Genomic DNA, 27,259 nt, shown 5'->3' with positions numbered 1-27,259 from the left:
GATCATTGTCCATCCATCAGTCTGTCCGTTTGTCACAACATGGTTCCTTGATTTTGAACCAGTCTTTACCAAACTTTATTGTACATTCTTAGCCACCTATAGATGTTTTTGCATTTAGCTATTATATTAATTGTATACAAATATTTGAAACCTGTATATTCACTATTTTACTGTCTAACCTTGAGACCAGACCAAAAGCACTAAATAACCACTTTAAGCCATATGTGCATAATGCACTTGATCAAAAAATATAAATGGGTATAGAGGTCAGAGGTTAATGAAGGTGCACAGGGGTCTACAGTAAACACTACTGTTTATTGTAGTCACAGACTACTTCCCAAACTAAATTTTAGCTAAATGTAGTGGGTTGAGTACTGGATAAGGCCTTCAACCACCTTGCTGTGCGCTTTGACAACATGAGAGTAACTTCACAGCGTCTCTGTCCCTATACAACTAGTATACTTCACAAGTAATATGTAAGCGAAACCTATTTATCTGAAAGCTGTGTATTGTGTGTGAGATTGCAGAGTATGTCATTACATGGAGCATTTATGACACTGTTCAAGAATGTTAGTTGTTTCTTCAACAACAGAAGAGAAAACATGCATACAATGAATCACAAATTTAAAAAAGCACATTTATTACTTTTATTATGTTGCATTCTAGTCATCTGGCATTCTCATTGTTTGTTGCACACATCTTCAGTGGCTTGCGAAAGTATTGACCCCCCTTGGCATTTTTCCTATTTTGTTGCCTTACAACCTGGAATTAAAATTGATTTTTTGGGGGTTTGTATCATTTGATTTACACAACATGCATACCACTTTGAAGATGCAAAATATTTTTTATTGTGAAACAAACAAGAAATTAGACAAAAAAACAGAAAAATTGAGCGTGCATAAGTATTCACCAGAAATTCAGCAGAAATAATGATCTTGCTAGCTGTCGTTCAGTTCAATTTACAAAATGTGTTGATAATGTATAAATTAATTAAGGACACCAATGTTTCATATCTGATGGAAAATTGTGACATGATTATTTTACTTTAAATTTGAATACTTGTTGGTGAATATGACTGAATTGTTACACCATCAAAACCACTTACATTTGTACCTAATCTAGAGATCAGTTTATCCAATTCTGATGAAACTTTGCGGGAGATTATTTTTGCAAATATTTCAGAATCTGTTGTTTTTCACACTTGCATTTAGCTGCTTTACCCAGCAATGTTCTATTTTAGGAAATGTTGACTGTATAATATTTATAACTATACAATCTGGACTTGTATGAGATCAGTAACTTAAACACCTTCAGCCAGATGACACTGGCTGAGGGCAAGAACATTGGAAATGCAATATTCCCAAAACTGAAGAAACATTTCGTGGCTGATTTAATATTTTTAATTAAAACATTTCTTGCTCAAATAACCAAACTATGATGTTTGTTCTTGTTCTCAGAAGCCGATGAGAGGTAAACATGGTATTTTTATTGGCCAAGATGCTAGATCTTGGAATATGAACAATGCATTATTTTCTCTTGATCCGGCTATCAAGATCTGAAATGCATCAGGGTGTACTGAAGTCACCCTTATACTTTGTGTATTTTAAAACAGATCAAATTGGAAATAGCAGGAAGTATTTAAACAAATTATGTGAGGCCAGGGCAATTTCTAGATGAAAGGAACAGCTTGCTTGTAATCAGAATACCTGAGATTCATGAAACAGTCTGTTCCAGCTCGTACTTAGATATAGCCTACTTTGCACCTGGATTGGCTTAATGCAGGCAATAGGGGAGTTCAAGTGTTGTGAAATATATTTTCAACTTGATCATGTTCACCAAAAACATACCATTAGTGGCACTTCTTCTCGAGTCATTCTGTGTTAATGTTTTACATATATTTATACACTACCTCTGACTGGGACCTACAGTACGAGTCCCATGAGGTTCCAACGTGAATGTTAACATACAGTGCTAAGTGGGACCTTGAGGTCCCTCCAGTACTGAAAGTGTTAACCTCTAGATAAATCAGTTAAACAGACATTTTACAAACCGTTTGATCTGGTATGACATTACCCGTAAGAATGTTTTGTTTGTGGTCACAAAAAAAACGATATCCAATTTTTTTTTAGATACAATTGTTATAGGTAAGGGTTAATGCCATTGCTGTAGCGTGTTACAGGGTTATAACGGAACTCCTGAGTCAATAAATCCTGAGACCAGAAGTAGGCGACATTATTTAAATGAGGGAGTTCCATTATCACAGAGGAACACGTCACAGCAGTGCTATTATTACTACTGTGCAGCTTGTTAAAGTTTGTTATTTATTTATCTCTGTCTGAAAATTATTGTAGTCTACCAAAAGAGTTAACTCGTGTCTCAGCGTGAAGTGATGTCACCAGTAAACAATGGTTTTAGAACAGCTGTATTTATTTGGTGTCATCTTTTCTGTTACTGAATAACAGAAAACAATGGGAGAGCACCATCCAGCTGTTGTATACTGAATTTATATACAGTATAACTTCACTATAACGAACCCCCTTTTATAACGAACTTTTGTCCAGGTCCCATGGGGGGTTCGTTATAATGAAGTTAGACTGCAGATAGGAATGAGGGTGTTACTGATAGGTTTAGTATATTCACCCAGCTGCAGGTGAAGTGTAATTTTAATCTTTATTCTCTCACTAGCTGAGAAAATAATATAATTGGTCAGTTGCTTACTGATCTGCTAAAGTTACTGTAAAAGCAGCATGAGTCTGATTTTATCATGTGACACAAGCAATCGGCATCTGCCTGTGAATAAAATGTAGATAGAGGGATATCAGCTTTGATTGACTGAAACACAATCTTTCGTTAAAATGTAGTTGACAGCAGCAATAGAAATGAATACATTTTAATCACTTACGTGATAACTTATGTGTTGGTTACCACAGTTGAAAATAAATGCCTCTGGTGCCTTCAACCAGCTGAGATGTGGTTTGTCTTGATACAAACACCACCTCCAAGTGTGTTACTATAAAGTGGATCCATATTTATTTTGAAAAAAAAAAAAACTTTGTTTTATACATTTCGTTATGCTAAGGAGGGATTTATCCTGGCCTTTACACTAAAAAGAAAATGTTGCACCAATTTTAGGAAAGCTCTCCCAAAAAATAGCTGTGCGTGTTACAAAACTAGTGCCGATAACAAGCAAGGTTTGATATAACAGGGCAAGGCTGAGCATGAACCAACGACCCAGTACAATACGAGCGAACGTCTCCACCTCTGTGCAAAAGAGCTGGGCTCATCTGCAATCATGGTTATAGAGCTTTCAAGCTCATCTCACCGACAGGGTCAGAATCTGTAATTGTGACCCTGCACACCGCAAGCTTCTTAACCACTATGCAAAAGAGCCAGGCTCATCTGCATTTGTGGTTTTACTTCTTTTAACCTCATCTCATCTCACAGAATCTGTACCAACACACTTAAATTAACCTTGCAACTTGTGAAGAGATTGTTAACTTTTCTTTGCATCACATGAATAATAAGTAGGTGCAAAGGATGTATTCTTTGGTCTTAATATTATATTCTTAAATCTACAAAAGTGAACACTGCAGCAAGGGGTTTAGCAAGCCAGACTGCAGAAGAAAGCAGCCAGTGTTCCAACTCAGCATAAATAGAATGCTGCTGTGGTTTCTTAGAAAATCTACTGTCTATAGAAATCTTTATTTTATTAAACAGTAATGCATTGTATGTGGATAAGTATGTCTGATATGCCTAACTTTTAAATGTACACATGCTGTATGTAATTGTAATATATATATGTATATATTTAAATATATATATATATATATATATATATATATATATATATATATATATATATATATATATATATATATATATATATATTTTGCTGGTATTTGTTATTATTTTATTTATTTTAGATCAGGTACCATTCTTACTGTCCCATGAACCTCACAATTATCACATATCATAAATGAACCCTCTTTATACTGCAGTGAGGCAAGTGCAATGAATCTGTCAATCACTTGGTTATTACTGTGAATATTTACAGAAGGAATAGGCAACTTCTGTATTTATGGGCAAACATATTTTAATAATCAACTGGAAAATTCCTTGTCTCCTGGTGGCAGTAAGAGTTTATTAAGCCATGAGCTCCATGCTGCTCAGTCAGTCAGATGAGCCTATAAGACAAGGAAAAGCAACAGACTGTTTGCCAAACATAACATGCAGTACAGCCATGCTATTTGGGGATGGGGGGAGGAGGCAAGGTATTGAAGAGTTTGCAGATGTAGTGATTTTGGAGGAGAAGGAGGCAAAGTCATCAGCTGAGATAGAGGAAGGTGGAAGAGGGGGGGAGAGCTAAGAAGGGAGCAGAAGGTAGAGAACAGTTTACGGAAGACTGGATGATAGAGTGGAAATAATAATATAATATTTTTTATTTTTATATAGCACCTTTCATAGTGGACCACCATCACAAAGTGCTTTACAGAGGTAGGCTGTGAACTGTCCATTATATGCAGAGTCACTTACAGTAGGACATTGATTTAACATCTCATCTCAAGTAGGAGCATTTGGTAGAGGTGAGTGTAGAAGAGAAGGAAGAGAGGAGTGAGCAGTAGAGATCCAAGGTAGCAGAGAGATTGTTTTCTTTCCATTTCTTTTCAGCCTAGTGCAGTTCGGTACAAGCAGAGCAGAGCACAGAGCAGAGACAGGGCTGGGGAGGGGAGGTACGAGACAGCAGCAGAGGAGAAGACTGAGGGAGAGAGAACAGAGGTTTCAACAGATGGTAACAGAGGAGTCGGCGGAGTAGGAAGGGATAGAAGCGACAGAGAGAGGGAGATAAAGTAGTGATCAGAGTTGTCGAGAGGAGTTTCCAGGTGGGGAGCAGTCCCTGGTAAAGACGAGGTCCAGTTGTCGGCCCACTGTGTGAGTGGGAGGGGATGGGGAGAGACAGAAGGTGAAGGAGTGGAAAAGGGGAAGAAATCCAGCATAGTTGTTAGGGTTGGAGAGGTGGATGTTGAAGTCACCTAATAGAACAACCGGGGTGGAGGGAGAGGGGAGCAAGGAGAGGTGGAAGTCAAGCTCATCAAGAAAGTGAGTAAGGGCTCCAGGAGGGTGATAGAGAACAATGAGGATGAGGCCACAAGGGGAGGTGATTTCAACAGCGTGAAACTTAAAGGTGCTAACAGAGACAGTGGAAAGAGGAGGAGGGACAGAAAAGAGCAGGGAGGGAGAGAGCAGAAGTCCTGTTCCCCCACAGTCCAGAGGGGTGCGGAGAGTGGGAGAGGACATAGAGAGAGGAAAGGGTGGCCGGAGTGGTAGTGTTATCAGGGGAGATCCAGGTTTCAGTGAGAGCTAGGAAATCAAGAGAGTTGAGAGATAGTAGGCTTTGTTGGAAGCTGAGCGACAATTCCAGAGGGCGCTGGGGGGGGGGCAGGGAGATGAGTTTAGAGGAGTTAGATTTGTAGCAGCAGGGAAAAGCCAGTAGGACAGTAACAAGAGGATTACGGTGATGGAGCAGTAGAGGAAAGGAAGTAGAAATGGCTATGGCAGAAAGTGGTGCCAAGAGAGAGGCAAAAACAGACAGGTACAGGAGAAGCAAGAGCATTAATTAAAAAAGAAAATGAAGAAATGTTTGCAAATCTGGTCTGAAGTTTGAGCCTTTTGTTCGATGCTTGGATAGAAAATTTTGCAGCCAGTCCATGTAGGCTTGTCCTCATTTGGACTACCACAGTTTAGACTACTGGCCCTTTGGTGAGCTGGCACTGAGTGCTGGCGTAATAGGTTCACGTCAGTGTTTATATACTGCCCTGGAGGTAGAGAGCTGTGTGCCTCAGGCAATGGCTTGCAAATTACCCTACATCGAGTCAACTGTGCTTTGCTGCAATTTGGCAAATTGTTAATTCAACACAACTCACTCAGATTACAGCATCAGACTAGCAATAACTCACTTTTGGAGCTCACTTGTAGAAATACAAATGTGTTATTAAAGTTTATCTATACTGTATTCATATTAGTTCTTTCTTCTTCTGTTTGATAGTGTCAGATATTGTTGTATGTTGTTTTTTTTTTTTTTTGGGGGGGGGGGGGGTTCCCCTCCAGTTTCAGACTAAAGCCATTTGAGCTGTTCCAAACATGTTGTACACAGATGTGTGGTAGTGTGGCTGTGAATGTAAATCACACCACAGGATCTGAAAGTCAGTTTTATACAAGTATTTGATTAGTTTTAGTTTCACTGCCAAAGCACCTAATAACACACCAAACTCAACAGTTAATGCATTTTTTTGTGGTAAATACAGCATTTAATGATCTAAGTAAATCACTACAGTGCCTTTGGATAGGATAACTTATCAAGCATTAAGTATTGTACTGGTGAAGCTTCTTAATTTTATTAGGCTAACTGCCTAATGACAATAATGCTTTTGTGAATGTTAAATGGTCAGAATATAGGCCTACACAATATTTACCAAATTGGGGTAACTGTTAAATGTTATTAAAACACTGGTAAAATGATTATATCTCACAGTTCTGTCTACCTAATATTTTTAATTCCTGTATGCAGGTGTTGCACAGTAGTTTTCATCCTAGCATGTAATTTGTGCTTTACTGAAGCTAGCATGTTTTGGGTGGTCCCCCTTGGGGTAATTTATGAAATTGAGAAAAGTGAAGAAAAGGTGATTTATGTTGTAATTGAATACCACTACAAAGAACAAGAATCCACAGCATGAGTCAAGTCGACTGATGTCAGGTGTGTGGCACTTGCTGTGACATCATCACAGCAGTCTTTCAAGTGGTCTGCGATTGTCAGTGGGATTAGGAACAGTGTAAAGCAATATTTTCTTTCTGCTTTACTTGTGGAATTACTTTTTTGCAAAATCGTTTACACAGCACAGCTTAGCTAGTTGCATGTAATTTCCACAGGGACCCAGCTCATGCCTTATTTCAAAGCTGGTTGACACTGACGCACAAGGAGGTTAATTGACTCACCCCAGGGTCATGCAGTGGTTGACTGGAGCTTAGATGTGAAAATGTGTGAGTGTATAGTCTAATGTTTATAACATTTTATACTTCTTTTAACCACATCCCATTCATGTTATTCTTTTTCTTTAAATTTGGTCTTGTTTCTGGTTTTCATCACGTCACGGAAATATCTTTGCATATTGTTAACAGCAGGAATTCATTCAGCCAGTGCATCACAACGCAATTGTCTGTAAAGCACACACAGGGTTTGAATGTGAGACTAATAATCAAATTTGCCTCACTCTCTTGGCTAACCTTTAGTTTCAAATCATTGACACCCTAGTGGGATACTAAACTAAGATACCTGGAATGGTCTTCTGCAACATGTTGCTACTTTATGATCCATGCTGAGCTTTTATGTGATTTAAAAAAAAAAAAAAAACCCTCTAGTCTACCTTTTAAGTAATTTATTTTTTACTACAGATTTTGAATGCTGTATATATCACCTCAGTTCTGCAAACACCTTTACTGTTTCATGCATTTCTTAACACTTTGTAGGGTATTGTTCTAGGCAGTATACCATACATGCCTTAGTGTGCCTAGCATGATTCACACTGTTAAGGAGAGGCAGAGGGCATCCTTGAGTATCCAGCCTTGAAAGGTGTGTTTGGTTACCATGTAATTGTTTCATTGCTTGAATACATTGACCTCCACTTATCAACTTCAGCTTTATTCTGCTCACCAGAGCATCATTGGAACATCTGTTTTTTACTTTGCGAACAAGTGGAATAATTGGTTACTCGTTTCTAGTGTAGATTGATTTAATTGATTCCATGGTGAAGGGCTGTCTTTTCTCCAGGGTTTGCTTTTAATTAGAGCAGATGTGCAAAATGAATACCTTTCATGTGTATTGTCTGTTATTTATACACAATTCCTGCAATGCAGCTTGTGTCTGACATAAAATGTGCAGATTTGACAGGATTTTGAAGAAAAAGAAAACAATATAATATTTCCTGTCAAAATACTGCCTGCACAGGGTTTTGAGACAACCTTACATTCAGAAAATAATAGTCTAATAACATTTTGGAGCTTATTTATTTATTAAGTGCCTTATTCACAAGTTATTCTTCAACTCACGAGTAGAAGTAAGTTAATTAGCTTTTTTAGGATGGTTTTCCAGATCATATTTTGAAACCTACATGTACGGATAAGTTAATGATGCATTGTGCTAATGACACACTACAGTATGCACACTGCTGTATAAGAAGTCTGCTCCTTTGATCTCCTCTCAGAGAGATGTGTCTTCCTCACCGCGGCGGGCGACACCACCAGTGGCAGTTGGAAAACAGCAGCGCAGAGGTAGTATCCCCTCGCAGTCTTCATTATTGACCTCCCCCCCTTCCCCACCCTCCCCCCAAGGCATAAGAAGGCTAGCCGCCGTCAGTCCCCGAGTGACCCGGCTATTAAGGCCCAAATGGATTGCATATGGGGAGCCATCTCAGCCCAGAGCCAGATGTTAAAAGCACTGACTGAGGTGCACCCGGCGCAACCCGCCTCTGGTTCTCTATTCTGGGGGCCGGAAGTCCGTTAGGAGTCGACGTCCTCACACACAACTAGCTGAGGACTCTTCTTTATGCTTTTCCACTGGTAGCATTGCTTCTGATGTGTCTGAAAAAGATCAGGCGTAGTTCTCCACACTGGTGCAGCTCTTGCGCCACCAGCCTTGGCAATTGCCGACGCGTCACGACCTGCTCAGCCAGGCGCAGGTGATGTTGTGGCACGCCGACCCATTGAGCCTACAGCTCCGGTTCAGCCAGTTAGGCTTGTCGGAGCCATATCGACTCTACAAAATGCGAGAGCTGCTTCAACGCGCTCTCAGTATGGATACAATTGGGGCATGTTTCAAACTTGGTGTTTGGCACGGCACATTGATCCCATGATTTGCTCCATGCCAATCATTCTGCAGTTTTTGCAGGACCTCTTTCATGAGGGTAAGTCCCCTTCGACTCTGAAGGTTTACTTGGCAGCCATCTCAGCTTGCTGTGTTAAAATTGACTCAGTGTCCCCAGGGGTTCATTTTCTGGCTGGTCAGTTTGTAAAAGGAGCATGGCGGCTTCGGCCTCCTTTGAAGAACAAAGTGCCTCATTGGCAGTTAAATGTGGTGCTGCATGCACTCACAAAACCACCCTTTGAACCTCTGCATTCTGCAGAGCTTAAATACCTGTCTTTGAAGGCAGCATTTTTTTTCTTGCTATTGCATCTGATAGACGTGTTAGTGAGGTGCAGGCTTTTTCAGTGGCAAAAGCTTGCTTGTTTTTTTTACAGAGTCTAGGACTAAGGTCACACTCCATACAAATCTGGCTTTTCTGCCTAAATGTTTATCGACCTTCCATGTCACTCAGTCTGTGGAATTGGAGGCTTTTCATCCTCCTCCATTCCAGTCAAATGAGGAGCGTCGGCTCCATGCGCTTTGCCTGTTCAGGGCGCTAGCGTATTATGTTGACAGGACAAAAACTTGGCGACAGTATGAGCAACTATTTATGTTTTAGAGCTAAGAATCAAGGTCAAGCTCTATCAAAAACGAGGCTGTCGAATTGGATAGTGGAGACAGTTACGATTGCTTACGAGCAAGCTAACTTGCCTCCTCCAGAGAAGGTCACTGGTCATTCCACCAGAGGTCTTGCTACCTCTTGAGCACTTATTCAGGGGGCATCGGTCTCTGACATCAGCAGTGTGGGCCACTCCTCAGACCTTCACAACTTTCTACAGGCTTAATGCCCTGGATCCTCACAACCCTGCTTTTGGAACCAGAGTGCCGACAGTGGCGTCTCGGCCGTGTTCAAAAGCATGAGGTAATTATGCGTTCTGTAGACGTTACTGTGTCTTAACAATACGGCAAGCCCATCAGTCTTGCATAATTGGTTGTTCTGCAGGTCATGTCCTTGCAACGGCTTTAGGAATACTTACCCATGTGTAATGGAATAGATTTCATACATGAAAGGGAACGTAAAGTTATTTTCATAACCCTGGTTCCCTGAAATAGAAATGTATCCATTACAATTCTTTGGTCACTGTGTACATTCTATGCAGAAGGCTGAAGAAAGTTTTATGGCGCTGAGCACCGTCTTGCACACAGCTTTGCCTCCTGTGGGGGTGGAGAGAAGGGTGCTGATGTCGTGGGTGTAAGATGGTAGAGTGTTCATTGTTCATTGTTCACTTTGGTAGAGTGTTCATTGGAATCGGGTGTAATAGGTTAACCTATGTGTAATGGATACATTTCTATTTCAGGGAACCAGGGTTATGATAATAACCTTACATTTTTCCATATACACTTAAAAATGTGGCTTTTTGCTTAATAACAACATTCGGTTAATAACAACTCTGCTGGGAACCAAGAGGTTGCTAATAAGCGACATCTACTGTGTATGTGTGTGTGTAATATATATGTGTGTCTGTGTGTAAGTAAAGCAGAAATACATTGCATCACTGACGTACTGTACCATACCCTCCACATCAGGAATTATCACAGCTCAGGCTTCTTACAGCCATAAAAAGTCAGTATTCTCTGGTAATGCCATCTGTATTGGGAATTATTTCGAAATTCAAATTACTGTGATTTGTGCTGAAAACAACTTAATTTTAACACATGTAAACTGTATCTATGGCTGCTTCTGATCAGCAGTAGGTTTAGCAACTGTCAAGCTGGAATCCAAACTGTTAGCACTAAAGTGCTATTGTGTTGAACAGTGGAGTCAGACCCATTACTCAGACCGTTCACACGCTCAAAACAACAAGTCTGCATAAACTTTTATAAGGGCATCCTGCGATGTGTTTACCAGGATATTTAGAAATTAGAAACACATGTTGGGAAACCTTACAGGAGAGAGGAAAAAAATACAAGACTTGTGAATCATCACTCTCATACATTTTGTAAATCAAAATGATCTGAAGACGAAACAGTGCAACAGGAGGGCTGCAGTGCATCAGCTTGTATAAAAGCCACTCCAATGTCTTTCTGTCACTTGTAAATGTAGTTTCTAGTTTCTATGGTAATTTTTCCTGTTTGTTTCTTTTTTGGGACATGCGCAGCTAAAAGCAACGATTGGCATCACACGTTTAGAAACAACTATTACATTTTATGTCTGTCACCTACGAGTTGACTTTTTGTCACATTGGAAACATGCCAGCAGAGCCCCACATTGTGTGGAATGTTATGGAAGCTGTCATTGACACAGCTGCAATGTATTTCTGAATAATGACTGTTTACAAATTACACACATGTAAATACATTGAAAACATAATTCAAATTGGGTGATCCTGTTGATAATTAAAGCAAAGTCCAAAATACTGTTTGTCAACTTTGTACAGTAGATTTTAGTTGGAAACATTTGCAAAGCTGTTATTGTAATCTGGTTTGGTTTGCTCGATTAGCTCAAAACACAGAAAAAGAAACAGATACTAAAAAGGAAATTGATACTAAGAATAGAGTTAGATTAGAAAAACATACAATATCAAACACAAGATCCTCAACCTAACTCATTCAGTTCTTCATCTTTAGCCACTTGCAAAAGCAAAGCTGGTTCAAACGGAGTTAGCCAATAAAACCATGGCCCTTATTGAGGCGGTAGAATCAAAATCAGTTCTGAATCATACTTCACTGAAGTAAAATATGTCTACATTTACTTAGTAAATGATGGAATGATGTGCTAAATTAATGAAGGGTCCTTAACAAACAGTGCTAACAGCTACAGTAAGGGGTACCCTGTTAAAACATCAGGGTTATTTCTTATTGAAGCCCAGTAAAATGATTTCCATCATGGTTTATTTATCTTTACTTAGGCATTTCTTTCTGTTTATTTTAGCGTGAGTACCGTTTGCTATCAGTAGATGTTTGCATGTAAAGTTATGTTATTCTGTGATAAAAACTATGGGTCATCCAGAGGGTATCCCATCCTAGTGTCAATGTACTAGATCCCCCAGATACACAAGAGTACAGCCAAATACTAATTCTCTCTAAACACTGAGGTATAAGCTTATCTGTGCTGAATGTTTCTACAACAGGCTCATTGAGTTTTGAAAACGAGCATAATTTAAACTGTGAACCAAACAGCAGTTTGATTCACTAGAGATTTTTTTTGACAGAAAAACACACTTGTTTAGTTGATAGACTTCAATAAAGGAAGTCAGAAAATAATGGCTTCCATTCCCAATTGGGCTACTGACTACGTGACCACAATGGAAAGTCTCTCGTGTGTGCGTGCGTGTGTGCGTGCATGTGCCTGTATTTCTCAATAGCAACACTTCTAAACCTTGTTTCAAGCTTCTTAATTATCCTATTTTATATATAAAAAAAATTATCTAACAAAGAATCTGTTATTACCCAGGGGTATATTTATTATATATATTAGAAATATGTACTTGGCTGTTTCTAATCTAAGGTTCCTGAATAGAATGTTTCTAAAAATTACTATTGTTGTTGTTGCTGATGGTGTTGTTGTTGTTGTTGTTTTGTTATTGCTATTGCTGCATTCTAATTCAATAGTGACTCAAATCTCCTATTACATTATTGCTACACAGGTGTACTTCAAACATGCCTTAGCATCTGTAATTCAAAAGGGCCTTTTCAAGTGTCACAATTGTTCTAGCTATTCATAGCTTAGTTTGAAAAATGTTCTGGAACAGTTCAGCCCTGCTTGAAATAGAGTTGTAATTAAAAGTTTAATAAATAAATTAAAAAAAAAACACAAACTTTCTGTGATAATTGTCATTTATAATTAAGGTCATTGATAATTGTCATTTACCAACCAACAAGCATGAATAAACTGGAACTTGTATACTGCTGTAAGTAAAAACTGGAACATGGTACTTAGAAGGATAGCTTCAGAGAATGTTATCTCACAGCTATTGAAAAAATGTAAAATAAATAAATAAATAAATAAATACTGCACATATTTTTGCCTGGATAGCTCCATATTATTACTGTGCTTTACAGTAATCATAAATTATTTATTCATGTGTAAAAAAGCAGATAAGAGTGAGAGGCATTAAATCTTGCTTAAAAATGACCTTTTTCACCCAAGTCCCTGAGTGTGTGTATATATATATATGATCCATAGGGGGATGCTGGCTATTGCCCTTTTCTTTTGAATTGTTAATTTCCCATCTAGCTTTCAAAACTTAGATTATGCATGGAATGGAGTCCCAGAAAACCTGTTGGTCCTTCAATACTTGTTGATGTTCAGTAGTTAGCAATGTATTTTGTCAATATGAAAACATTTGTTCAGCTGGTATATTAAGTAGAGTAATTGAAAATATATACAGAAAAAAAATCATAATTAAGCAGCATGTTCCTCTCCCTGGTAAATAGTGCATGGTAGGCTGTTATCCATCTATCCTCCTTTCTGTTATCAAATTGAAGAATCATCATTTTACTGAGACAAATTCACATGAATAAACCTTATACTGTAACTTAGGATGTGAATTTGAGATAACTGCAAGATATCCCGTCTAACAATAAATAGCATGGTGTTTTGGTGTTCAGAATAGAATAGAGTATTTATATTGAGACGATGTTTAAAAGAGAATCAGACTGTTACTGATCTTGGTCACTAGCCAAATATTTTTTGAAGAATCTTCTGCGTCCGTGTCTTGGGACAGACCATTTTAAATAAAGACATATTTGTTTAATGCCATACAATACTGTAAATATCTTATAAACATCTGTAAACAATTTTTTTTTTTATTTCAGGAAAATAATGATACAGAACCTATTATCTGCACCTAAATATGCTCACAGACTTAGGCCATTTGTTTCCTAATGGCAACAAATCACACAATTGATGAAACTTGCTTTACTCACTTTGCTTCCTAAACGTCTGATATGTTCCTTTACTCACCTGGATAATAGATTGATCGTGGTCTTTACATTAAAAATGCAATTTGTTCTATTTTTGGTTTAGGTAAAACAAAACTACAGTATTAAACAAATAACAGACAACTCGTATGGTTAGTCTAAGAACTCAAACCTTATAATCATATTTTGACAACCATCTCTCGATCAAACTGCTGTTTGGTTCATGGTTTAAGTTAAGCTTGTTTACAGAACGTGATGAGCCGAAGTTATAGAAACTTGGCTGTTGCCTATGTTGTTTGTTACTAGTTATGTAGCAGGAACAAATGTATATTTATTTTACAAAAACAATACAATACCAATGCCAGTAACAAAATATTGGGGATATAAGTTAAGCCACGTTTGGATCTCTGGAGAAACCACATAAAAGAATTGCTTGGAATATGCAGGTCTTTGCCAGATACATTCAGCATCATAAAGTAAGAAATGCGGAGGGAAGGATACAAGGTTACAAGACGGTGAATGGTTGTGTATGCTGGGAATGCACAAGTAGAAGTGAATGGACCGATGCTGATAGCTGAGATTGATATCATTAATGCAGTTTCTCAGTGATGTGTAATGGAATGCAACAGGTGAACCATGTTGTCTGATAGGCTAAAAGATCCTCCACAGTCTATAATGAATAGTATAATGTCGTTATCCAAAATTACATCTAGTTACTTATGGGTAAGCAATCAATGAGGGTTCATCTGGTACCCACAATATAACACCCATTAAGTTTATTTATTTTATATTTTTGACAGGAAAAAATGCTGTGAAGGTTTTAAATTTGTGCTAGGACAGTGCATCCCTGAAGGTAGGTAATTAAATTACTTTTTTATGTTTATAAATATGAATATGGATACATACACTTGAAGTAACAGAGCAGATGTATGGAAACGTGTGCATCGTATATAGAACACTAGAATAAAAAATATATTTGACCCAAGTATAAAGTCAGCAAACCTAAGCAAGGGTGGAAAATATAAAAATGACCTCAAGGGGTGCACTAGGGATGTACACTCGTAATTTCATTCCCAAAGAGTGAGATTTGCAATAAAAAAACAAACAGGGTGGGATGAGGTTAACACCTGTAGTGGTCATTTTTATATGGCAACATCCATGAGTGCTGAAACACTAGTCAATGATCGAGAACAAGCAGTATAAAAAGTATAGTTCACTATTTTCAGTCTAATCTCTTCCAAAAACTCCTGTTTTCTCCATTTCTTTCCAGATTATGATGTGTGTGCTGGAGTCCCTTGCGAGCAGCAGTGCACTGATCATTTTGGCAGAGTGCTTTGTACCTGCTATGCTGGGTACCGATATGACCGTGATAGGCACAGGAACAGAGAAAAACCTTACTGCCTCGGTGAGAACTGAAGCAATGCATCTTTTTCCATGTTCTGACGGGACACTAATTTGACTTCATTTTACTCTCTTTCTTTATACTCCATTTTTCAATGGTGTGCTTATGCAGAGAGATTTAAAAATTCCTCACCAGTTGTTTTTCCATCATCATAATGAAGTTTAGAGGTCAAAACTTCTAAAAAAGATCTAAGGAGTAACATAGGCTTGAACTTTATTGGAGAAGATTTGAACATTTGAATTACAAACACCTGTGAAGCGCAGATATATGGTGTTCTTTACTGATCATACTCGCAATCTGGGGGAGGATATGTACAGATTGTTGAGTTCAAAGGTTCAGTGGCTGTTTAAAATGAACCCTTTATTTTACTTTCACAGGGGTATGCAGTTATTTTCATTCATTAGACAGTTAAGAATGGCATGTCCTTGACCTCCCCAAATCTGCTCTAAATCAAAGTAGCAACATCAAATCACTGCTGTTTTTTTTTTTTTTTTTTTTTTTTTTAACTGGTCAAACTAGTCTAAAGCATCTCAGTAAGTAGCTGGATTACATCATTATTTTCAGCATTATCCTTTGGTCTGCTTTTGGATAAAGGACTATTAGTCTTGACAGTACTTTTTTTTTTTCATAAGCACACTACTTTTGTTTCTTTGTTATATAACTAGTTTAGCATTTTTAAAAAGCTATAACATACTGTACCTTTAGATATAGTTAAGTGATTGATATTGCAAGTATGGTAAGCTTATATTTTTCTTTTGTTTTTTGCAGATGTTGATGAATGTGCCACTAAAAATGAGACTATTTGCTCTCAGGTCTGTATAAACATTCCTGGCAGTTACAGATGTGAGTGTGAGAAGGGTTACTTCTTAGAAGGTGATGGGAAAACCTGTACCAAAGGAGAAAGGGGTAAGTGATTAGTGAGGCCAGAAGTTATTTTACTTTATTCAATACCCAGAAAGAAAACAAACAGACAAAAACACATCATATCACAGCATGTGGGTTGTGAAATGTAAAGGTATTCAGATATATTTTCTTACCTTCTGTTCAGAGCCAAGTACTTTCCACATTAGTAAATCAGAAAAATGTCTCCTGGCAATAGCACCATGGGATTTTGGATCATATTCTTTTGTACTATATGTACCAGGTTGAATGAGTGCCGGACACGGCATTGTACAATTTGAAAGGCATATGCCCAGGTCAGGATTGACAGATTGACTAAATGTATTAAATGTAAAATTAAATTAAATGTATAGCAAATAATATTAAAATAAAATAATAAAATTTGTGAATATAAATGTCATACATGAAGATGGTCTCACATGTAAAGTTTTAAAATGCCCAGGGTATTTTGTTTTAATGAAAAATAAATAAATAAATAAATATAGCTGGGTTAGGGTTAAGATTTGGGTTAGAGAACACTTAATTTCCTAATTATTGGTACCTCCATAAGCTAGTTACAACCTGTTGCATTAAATTGTATAAAATAAGTAAAACAGACATACAATATCTGTTTTCTGTCTAATTGTAATGGTCATATGAGGTGCAACTTGAAACAAACCCAAGTCCAACACATAAAGGATAGTTGTTTTTCCATTGCTACCAGAACAGCAGACGTTTGTAGGAATACAGCTGCCAAGTCTCAGGGTAAAAAGTTCCCAGAACCAACCTATTTCAGGGCAAGCTACTAAACCGCAGACTTGACACTGGGAAATACAGCATTAAAGACATAAAGCAGAAATTTCAATATATGAAACCAATAATAATGTAATACAGCACATTTATCAATATTATATGGATGACACTTGATGGATAACAAAGTAAAGAATAAGAAACTACAGAAACAATATTAAGATACAGTTTTTACTTTACGTCAGTGTGTCCAGATATGTTAGTATGCAATTAGACAGGAAGACCAAATGTATGATATAAGGTTTGTGCTAGATAACATGAGATGTATAATTAATTCTAAAATCCAACTTGTTAGATGCTATTTAAAACACAGTTAAAAACTCTCAAAGTGCATACTTTGGTAACAGGACAATGTGTGTCTGATGAAACGAGTACATTATCTGTGTGACTCAGTGACCTCTCTCTGGTTTATATCCTCAGAGTTTAATATAGTTCTAGGCATGTTCTTCAATCACCAGATGTACTGTATTTTGGGTGACTGATGACTTTGAGGTCAATGACATCAAGGCCCCTTATTGAAAATGCAGTTGTTTTGATGACATTCCTGGCTATGTGTATTGTAGTGTTAATGTTAAGGTTCTTCGTGGTATGTAGAAATTATAAAGTACTCCAGCCATGTATTGCTTTCACCACCAATTCCTTGTCTACATGTGTGGTATAAGAACAAAAACAACAACTCATAACTAATAGTTTGGCCTCCTTAACCACAGTGTTTAATTGTAATTAAACTGAATGACTTTCCACAGAGATACATATAAGGATGACTTCTGCAGGCATTAATGTTTTCTTTTGGAAAATGCTTGCTGGCACATTCAATGCAACTGGGCCAACATAAGCTCATAAAATAAGAAATAAATATGCTTAATGCAGATGTAACAGGGTGATGGTCTGAGCTTACCTCCTCCCACAATCACAGCATCCTCTCAGGAACACGGAGGTCGTTACAATGCAGGAAAACAGTGTTCACAGGTATTTCAGCACCTATTCACATTATCTAAATAATGCACAATCAACAGGGGTCAGAAACAGGCTTGCTTGACTCATTGTTTTGATATTGCATTCTTTAGACCGTGTGAATAGAGTATAAGTGATAGTAATCTAGATTGAGTCTATCACAGTTGAGGAATGAGCAAACATCCTCTGAAATGCTCCTACAGTGCAATATTTAGCTGTTTACCAGTAGTTGGTAATAGAGCACAAACTCTTTATAAATTGTAAAGTCCATGACCTTCTGACAGAACACTCAGAACAGTTAGTTGCATGATAATGTTACATGGCTTTTTAATACTTTCTCATTCCTTTAAAGTTTACAGATATTTTAATAATAGGTTACCATACCAGTCTTATTATAAAATTCATATCCTTATTGCAAAAGGATTTCTAATCCAAATTGCATTTTTTATAAAACCACAAGTAAGAAAATTAGGGCAAACAAACCAGAATAACTTAGGAGAGAGGGTTTATTTACTACAATATCTCAAATCTGTTTAACATTTATATGTATATTTATTACAAAATAATTAGCTCATAATGTTCCTTGAGACTCAATCTCAATTTCAAGAATGTTACAAAAACAACTGAATAAGAGGCATAATCATGCAACCCATACGAGTCCATGGCATTTGAAAATGTTGCATTTGTATTCAACTGTTCATTTTACTGCAAGCCTCTCTGGTACATGTCACTAAACAATTATTTTAGTAGTATGAAAGAGAAAAAAGCAAGCAATAAAAAATGTGCTTGTAGTTAACATCTGTGTAATACATAAATCTATGAGTTACCTATGTTAGTGTTAGAGATCTGATTGTAACATGATAATATGAACTTCTTTCTCTAGAAAGTCACTTTGACAAGTCAGACAACGTAATGAAAGCAGGGACATGCTCAGCTACATGTGAGGAGTTTCAGCAGATGAGACAGATGGTCCTACAGCTCAAGCAAAAGGTATTGAGTTTAATATCCTTCTTCGTGCAAACTGCAGTTTGAAATTTTAAATAGTTCACAATTTATCTTGTTACTAAAGGTGGAACGTGTCTTGATATCACCTGGAAAAAGATAACTTTTTTTTTTGTCATGTGGAAATACATCATAAACTTTCAAATGGGCATTGTGCAATGAGAGAGAGGTGACGCAGACTTGTGTCTGTCAGTAAGTGCTGCACAGGATTTTTTAGAAAATGCCACCACCCTCTGGTCTTTAGAACCACTGAGCACTCAATGTGGACCCCTTTCATTACTCTATTTGGAGTATTGACTCACTATTTTAAATAAAATTTTCATATGTGTTTTATCCATTCGGGCCACTGAATAGAGAATATGAAATCACTTAGCGTGCATTTGTGGAAAATAAGTTTTATCGGGTCTTGTGCAGATGTGGGTGGATTTTATTACTTCTGTTAGAGAGACCGGTGTGGCAAATAAAAAATAAAAAAAGTATTCTGAAAGAAGAGTGTTAATACATGGTGGAGCAGGCAGGAACTTTTACAGCACAACTTTTATTTTTGGTCACAGGAGGTTATTTAATGACTTTTGGATATCTTATTTTAGGCACGGTGTGTTTACAGCTGTCCAGACTTGTCCCTGGTGGATCCATCCCTCACTTAGCGATTTTCTTTTCCAAACGCAGCAGTATTGAAGAATATAAACAGTGATAATCAATTAGAAGATACTTAAAGAATGTAAGTGGCAGCCAAAAATGAATACACAGTCACAAGATGTATCATTAAATATATTTTATATGCTGCTTTGGGTATAGAGTAAGAGTGTTTTTGACATTTAGCCATTTTTAGTGAAGGAAATGCTTACATTGAGACTGATACAGAGCATTGTGGATTTAACATTTGCAACCCATCCAAATCTGCAATCTATTAAAAAATGTTGTTTGTTTACTATTTTAGAAAATAAAGTTCTTTACGTAACCTAGCACAACGCAAAACAAACTTGCAACTACTGTATGCATTCTTACAGTTTTGTCATAGCAAGCAGGTTCTACTTATCCACCCAATTTGCGTATATAAATAATACTATTAAGCCTTTAGCGGTCCATTTATTCAGTGCCTGTCAGGCACAGGCCCAATTTATTTTCACACGTGTTGTTTATTTTACCTGCGCTGTTTAAAAGTAATTTTATTCAAAGTAAAACAGGTTTAAAAGGCACTGCATATCAACAGGACACTAAGTACTACATCTCCAGTCCCGCCCCACACCTTGTTCTCTGTATTTATCACATAGCACGTCATAGTCGTGCGTACTGATAAATCATCTCCTAATCACTTGTTTTATCACCAAACTCCTGAATAATGTGATCAAAGTCATTATTTTATTACTATAACATCTCAAAAAGCTCTGCAAATGTCCATGATATTCTTTGAGCGCTGGATGCCAAAGCAACGATCTTGTTTGTTTATGTCCGTGTTAGGTCTGTGGTGCAGGGACTGTGTGTATTGTAGATCTGCCCCCCTTTTTTTTTGGTTTCTCTCGGCTCATATCGGTCTCATTCGGCCATTGAAAGGTTTTTTCGACTTTTTCCAGAGAAAAAAAAAAAACGACAAGAGACCTGTGCTTGACATCTTTTTGATGATGACGAAACGGAAAGGGAAAATTGTAATTTCTTTGAAGCTGCTAAAATGATTACCTGGGTTTTTTTTTTTTTCCTTCTACTGTACATTTCATGACTGACCCATAATATAAAATCAGTTAATAGAGTAATATAAGGGAACCACTTTATTTGTGGTGATATAATAAATTACTTTAATCCTCATAGGGTTCTGCCTTATATTTGTGTGGGATTTATTTGCTTTCATGGCCAATCGCAACCATTTCTGACACAGAAAAGCAGCCACAGCTGTACGTATACAGACATTATTTTTTCATCCTTAAGCTGCAAGGGAAAGAAAGGGAATAACAAAGTTTTCAACTCAGACAGAACATGGCTACCAGATGTGCGTTCCTGTCCCAGCAGAATCCAGTGAGAATCCAATTCCCCTTAAAACAGTCCATAGGAAAAGTGTCTTAAAATGAAGAAGTAAATAGGGGAATAAGAGCCATGTCTAAGAAATGTATTGGCTTACATACTTGTCCAATTCTTTAAGCATGAGTTTCTTTGGATTAGGGTTCAGTTGGATTGCCTTCTCGGCATGCATTTAGAAGTTCTCATCTTTGTTGCATAGATGACTAATTTCAACAGCAATTATGAGCTTTATTTTTTCCAGTGTCCTTCTTCCTCTACATACAGCTGGCATCTCTTAAATATGTTTTAATTGCGTTTGGCAATCACATATTTGGAGGTTTGTCTAGACCACTTGTAAATCATTGGTAGATAAACTGCTATGGTGGGTTTCCTTAAGGGAATCCTTGAGCGTGGTGAAGATTCAGCCATCACTTGGAGCAAGCAGCAATTCTAAATCCCACAGACAATCATATGTGAGAGGTTTTTTTTTCTCCTCCTAAGAAATAAAACAGTTTAAAAATGTTATTATAAAGTTTGGAAAGATGGTAAACTTTTACCACAATATTTCTTTTAATTATGAAGGACTTTGAGCCTAGTGGTGGGAAAGGCACAATTTCTCATGTACAGTAAAGTGTATGGTAACATCTCACACTGCGTCATGAAGAAAGTGTTGGACCAACCCTTGATATGGAGCATCTAATGTGCTACACCACATCAAATGTAATGGATGTGCTAGTTACCAGTGATAGCAAGTATTGAAGGTGCTAATACAACCCAAAGAGGTGTCTGAGAGGTGTGATTATGCCATTTCAGTGGTAAAAGCAATAAGACAGTTAGCTAACCAGACACTCAAAAACAACCATGCTAGTATTGCAGTGGAAGGACAAGAGGAGATGTCCATTGCTACCAGAACAGGCAGGTATAAGAAAATCACTACCAGAGACAAGTACTGAACCTAATTTTCAAGTCAGTCCGGTGCACTGTGTGAAGAAAAGAGCCAAGTTTGACTTAAGATGTTCTGCAATCTGTTCCTACCATTTTCCAGTTTATTACAATCCAAAGCTGTTATGTTAACTATGTCATGTGTTTGTTTCCAGATTGCCTTATTGCCCAACAATGCTGATGATAGCAAACAGATAGCAAGTGAAAAAATGCTCATGTCAAATTCGTATTTGCCTGGTCCTCCAGGACAACCTGGTCTTCCAGGACCGCCAGGTAAGATATTTAATGCAGAGGAGGTTCATGGCTGTATAAACATACTGTCATACCTGTTTGTTGTGTTTATTGTCAGCCCTCTACCTTGTCTGCCTGCACATTAAAGTTGGCAAGACCTCACTGGGAGTCGTCTCCTGTGGTAGCACTGCATGCTCCACAAGTACAAGGCCATGGGGCAATAATACCGGTACTGAGGCAACTAATAAACAACTGGTACTACAGCTAATAGCATGTTTCATTCAGTTCACTTGTGAGGGCTTCCCTTTTAAAGTTGCACACTTTAGGTAATAGCTTGAGTTTTAGTTCCATATTTGTAAATTAAGCCTTGGTCTCAGTGGATACATCTCCTGGTTAAATAAATAAATAAATACATTTTAAGCTTGCTCTGCTGGCTAAATACTATATTGTACATTATTGTAAAACTCCGTGGGGCTGCTATACAGTAAGCTCAAATTGTACTGTATACACTGTATTGAATTGTATCACAGTCTTCAAAGTTTACCTAGTTTCTGTTTGATCTAACACAGGTGGCCCTGGACCTAAAGGGTCTCTTGGACACCAGGGGCCACCTGGCCCCCCTGGCCTGACTGGACCCAGAGGAATGATGGGACCTATGGGGCCATCACCCGATATGTCCCACATCAAGCAAGGAAGACGAGGACCTGTGGTCAGTGACATACTGTATATTTTTCTCACCCAGACTTATTTTGCATGCTTCATGAAACATCTCAAAAAAAAAAAAAATCATGACAGTATACAGTTGTATTTTTCTGTTATGTTTGGTATGAATCGCTTTCCAAAAAAAAAATTATTTTTACCTATGAAACAACATTTTGTGTAATTCTTATTTCAGGTGATAACTCTGCCAGTCTGAAGTTGGCATTTTAAGATAGGGACTTTTGTTTTTAGGTGAAATAATCGTTTATGTTTTATGGTAAAAGTTATTTGTAGATCAACACAAGATAACATTTTGAATGTGCTTTAGGGTCCACCTGGAGCTCCTGGAAAAGATGGCACCAAGGTATGTATTATTATTATTATTATTATTATTATTATTATTATTATTATTATTATTATTATTATTATTATCGAGCTTGTCTCTTGGAGGAGAGATGGGGAATATCCATTATAACATTCTAATATACCCAACCTTTTGCTATAGCCCATTCATTACATTTTGGTATTAATTTAGTATAAGTTAGTATAAGGTATAACAATGGCAATCTGGACTGTTGCTATATTCAGTTACTTTTATGTGTAAGACATAAAAGAAGCATGTTTTCACTCACTCAGGGTTGTGTGTTCGGTGAGTGGAGAACAGGATTGGAGACGGAGGTAAAGAGAAGAATAATAATAGTAATAATCAATAAAAGAAGCTCACCGTGTTTTATCTGTTTGGTCCATTTTGTTTGTCTGTTTATTTTGGCTACCAGTGCCGTGTCCTGTGTTTTTCAATTAATACAACCGTTTATTTTCTGTCTGTTCTGTTCACCCATTAAATGCTGAGCGAGTCCATTCGCTCAGCTCAACCAAACTCCACCTGTCTGTTTATTTTCCTGTTTCTGGTCTGACGCCACCCACTCCGGCCATCTTTGTGACACTGGGGTTTTATTGTTTTTTAAGATAGGAACAATAATTAATGTTTTTGTTTTGTTTTGTTGTTCCTTTACTCCAGCCAGAAAAAAATAAAAAATTAAACAGCTGTCCGATTTTATATAATTTTTTATTTAGCTTTAAATTATGAGCAATTACTTATGTTTCTACTCGTCTTTTCTTGCATCTTTCATTTGCATTGAAACCTTTGGTTGAAGTCAGGGTTACTACTTGCATATCAATAGATGTATGTTGAAGTTGGTAAGCATACTGGATGATAAAGAGCATGTGACTTTACTTGGTAATAACTTTCAAATAATATAGTTGTTGTGCGTACTGCGTTTCAAACTTTTATGCTGTAATTACAGAAATATGTTACTCCTTAGAAATTGAATTATAATAATGTTATATTATCCTGGCCACTTTAAATTAAGTGCTTCCATCTGCAGTTTATTGCTCAATTTTGATGTTGTTCTGCTGTGATATAAAAACCTAGAATAATGTTAATCCAAAATTTACTTCACAGGGAAAAAGGGGGGCTCCCGGATTGACAGGACCTCCAGTAAGTAAACTCTCACATGGTCCTAAACCATCATATTACATGGCACTTCAAAGAAACAAAAGCTATAATTTCTATGACTCTGGTTTAGAAGAACCAATTATGATCCTTTCATTGTGTATCCTTAACTTTGAGACTGGCAGTTAATATTTGAAAATGGGCAAGGGTTATCTGAAAAGCAAACTAAAATGGTGCAAAGTGTTCCGTTAAAGGCAAGATATACGTAAGGACTCGTGCCAGGTACAGACGATTTTGTGACATACTCTGCACAAGGAAAATCAAAAACATAACCTTGATCAATTCAAGTAATCTTAGGTTTAGCTTCCACATAAAAGCCTCAATGTTTTAATGGGGTTTTATGCATGGTCAGTTTGAAGTTAATGTACATGGCTATGTTTATAACAACTTCAAAGCATGGTACGCCTGGAGGGTTTATGCCTGGGTCTTTTTTGCTCAATTAAACATCATGCATCATATCATATTCTGTTGTATACCTGTTCTCTGCTTTCCACGTCCTGTGCTATGAGATGATTTCTGAATAGTTATTTTTAAAAAATACGTAGATTCTGTTAAAATAATAAAAGATTTCAAATAAACCCCTGCAAAGCAATACATGTCGTCAGAGGAAACATTTTTCTTTCGTTTTAATGACCCTTTTGTGAGTGGTCTGTGGGGTGCCATGCTGTTAAAGGATCAAGTGACACTTTTAATACGATTAGGAAATGTCCAGCCAGCTTTGTGAAGAATAATTATTGCACATAGGCATTCGTTTTACACCAAAAGAATGAGTATAGTGTTTCATTAATTTAAAATAGCAAGAAAGGCCAAGTGGTTACTTTGTACAAATATCTTTTATAATGAGATTAAGAACATGGTTATATCTTTTATAATAAGATTAAGAACACTGTTATGTCTTTTATAATGAGATTAAGAAAACGGTTTCCTATATCATTGCAGGGCCTACCAGGCTCCTTTGACTTCTTGCTGCTTATGATGGCAGACATTAGAAATGACATTGCGGAGCTCCAGGAGAGAGTGTTTGGACACAGAACCCATTCTTCGGGGGAGGAGTTCCCCCTTCCCGCTCAAGGCATGAGGGACCCTCAGGATATAATAGACTTGGGATCGGGAGAGGACTACAGACACAGGGCTGCACCAAAGAATATCAGAAGAAGGAAATCAAGCCGACACTGATCCTTATTGAAGTTAAAAAAACAACAACAAAAAAAAAACATTAAATATTTCCTAAGCTGTATATAAGAAGTTTTCTACTGTTGTACAAATTGAAAGTGACTTTACCGCAGTGACATTGATATTACTTTGGACAAATCTTTATTTTTTTAAACATTTTGTTTCAGTTTGCTGTTATACGCAATTAAACACACATATGTATTTGCAGTTACCCATATGCAAAATTACAAAGCATGTTTGACACACTTCCTTTTGAGAGCTTAAAAAATAGATCTTCCCAGATGAAGCTTGCAACATAAGAGGCATGAGTAAAAACTACTAGAAATCGATAATGCTTACAATAATGAATGTCATAATATGCACATTCTTTGCATAGCTGTTAGTTTATTATTAGTTATATCTATTAATCCAGATGTTTACATAAATCATGTTGCAAATGAGGGGGATGCTTAATCATTTCTGTTTTGGAAATGTAACATACTGTCAATCCCAATTTGTGCAAATGTTCAATCTCATATAACACTGAGGGGTGATGTATTAAAGTGTTGTGGCTGTCACAATAGTCACAAACCAGTTGCAAACTAGTCGAAAGTCTAGGGTGAAATGTACTAAACATGCGCAATGCTGATAGCGACTTTCTAGGAAATGCTTTGTGGCAGGAGTTTTTATTTGGTGTTCAGCCTTAGATGAATATGTAATTATTGGCGTTCTGCATAAATTTGCAAAAAGGGGGTGGAGATCATGCAAATGAGGGTTCTCAAATATTATCATGAGATGTGCTAAAGTTGCTGGAAATTGCAACACTTACAATTGCATCAATTTTTTAAAGAAATTTTAAACAGTCTCAATTATTGCTGGCATTTCCCAGTCTGCTTTTTCTCGTGTGTTGCCAGTTGTGCTCAATGCATTTTTGAGGCGAACACCCAAATACTTATTTTTCCCTAAAGGCAGGGTGTACTTACAAGCCTTAAAAACACATTTCTATGACCTTTCTGGTTTCCCCAATGTGTTGGGAACAATAGAATGCACACATGTGCCGCTAACCCCTCTAGCTCATTCTGAGCATCTGTATAGGACTTAGAAACACACCTATTCTATTAATGTGTAGGTTGGTTTGTAATTGTGCACAATTTAGCACTGCACCACTAACTAACTTAAATAAAAACTGACCGTATACATTTGGCTTATAGGATGCTCATCATAATATGAATTGATGGTATACAGTCAGCACTCATATAGCCGTTTCCCCGATACATGTCCGTCGTGTTTTACCGCCCATATATATATATATATATATATTTCAATATATACAGCACTGTTTTCCTTTCAGCTGGTTGAAATGAATAGTGTTGGATTTCAGTTCTTTTTACTAGACATGTAATCAGGGTTCATATGAGCTATAGGGCCGAGGCTAGCACTCGCTGGTGGACATAGGGGTGACAGAAATGGTAGGCAATTGTATTGATGAAGTAAGAAAATAATAACGGGGGGGTCAAGGGGGCTGCTCAATGCAGTCAATAAACAGTATTAAAGAACTAATACTTGGCATTACAACAGAAATAATTACAAGGAAGATAAACGTACCTGCAAAATATACAGAAAGAAGTGTTTTAAAAATGTCACGTTCCAAATTGTGTCCCTCTATTCCTATAAAAATTAAGACATATAATAAAGAACACTCTACATCACTATTCAGCAACCGCAGAACACAACCACTTTGTTAAAAGTTTATTTTACAAAGCTTTAACAACTCAAGGGCAAGCATTCCTAACACAAACAACTAATAATATATCATATTTTAGCAATATTTGTTCATGTTATTGCTTCTAAACTATCTCAAAAGAGC

General features: G+C 37.1%; 1 protein-coding gene across 1 annotated transcript in view; it reads left to right on the top strand.

Annotated features, from left to right (window-relative positions):
- LOC121304662 (collagen and calcium-binding EGF domain-containing protein 1-like) overlaps positions 1-26,272 on the top strand; it is an 89,853-nt gene extending 63,581 nt beyond the window's left edge. Inside the window, exons 3-11 of the mRNA XM_041235931.1 lie at positions 14,617-14,669; positions 15,087-15,221; positions 15,987-16,124; positions 18,745-18,851; positions 21,953-22,070; positions 22,598-22,737; positions 23,056-23,091; positions 24,190-24,225; positions 25,180-26,272. Of these exons, the coding sequence (XP_041091865.1) occupies positions 14,617-14,669; positions 15,087-15,221; positions 15,987-16,124; positions 18,745-18,851; positions 21,953-22,070; positions 22,598-22,737; positions 23,056-23,091; positions 24,190-24,225; positions 25,180-25,416 (1,000 nt within the window). The 3' untranslated portion in view covers positions 25,417-26,272. The remainder of the gene's footprint in view (positions 1-14,616; positions 14,670-15,086; positions 15,222-15,986; positions 16,125-18,744; positions 18,852-21,952; positions 22,071-22,597; positions 22,738-23,055; positions 23,092-24,189; positions 24,226-25,179) is intronic.
- The last annotated feature ends 987 nt before the right edge of the window (positions 26,273-27,259 follow it).

This window comes from Polyodon spathula, chromosome 2, assembly GCF_017654505.1.
Source record: "Polyodon spathula isolate WHYD16114869_AA chromosome 2, ASM1765450v1, whole genome shotgun sequence".
Taxonomy (NCBI): domain Eukaryota; kingdom Metazoa; phylum Chordata; class Actinopteri; order Acipenseriformes; family Polyodontidae; genus Polyodon; species Polyodon spathula.
This window is presented reverse-complemented; position numbering and strand designations above follow the sequence as displayed.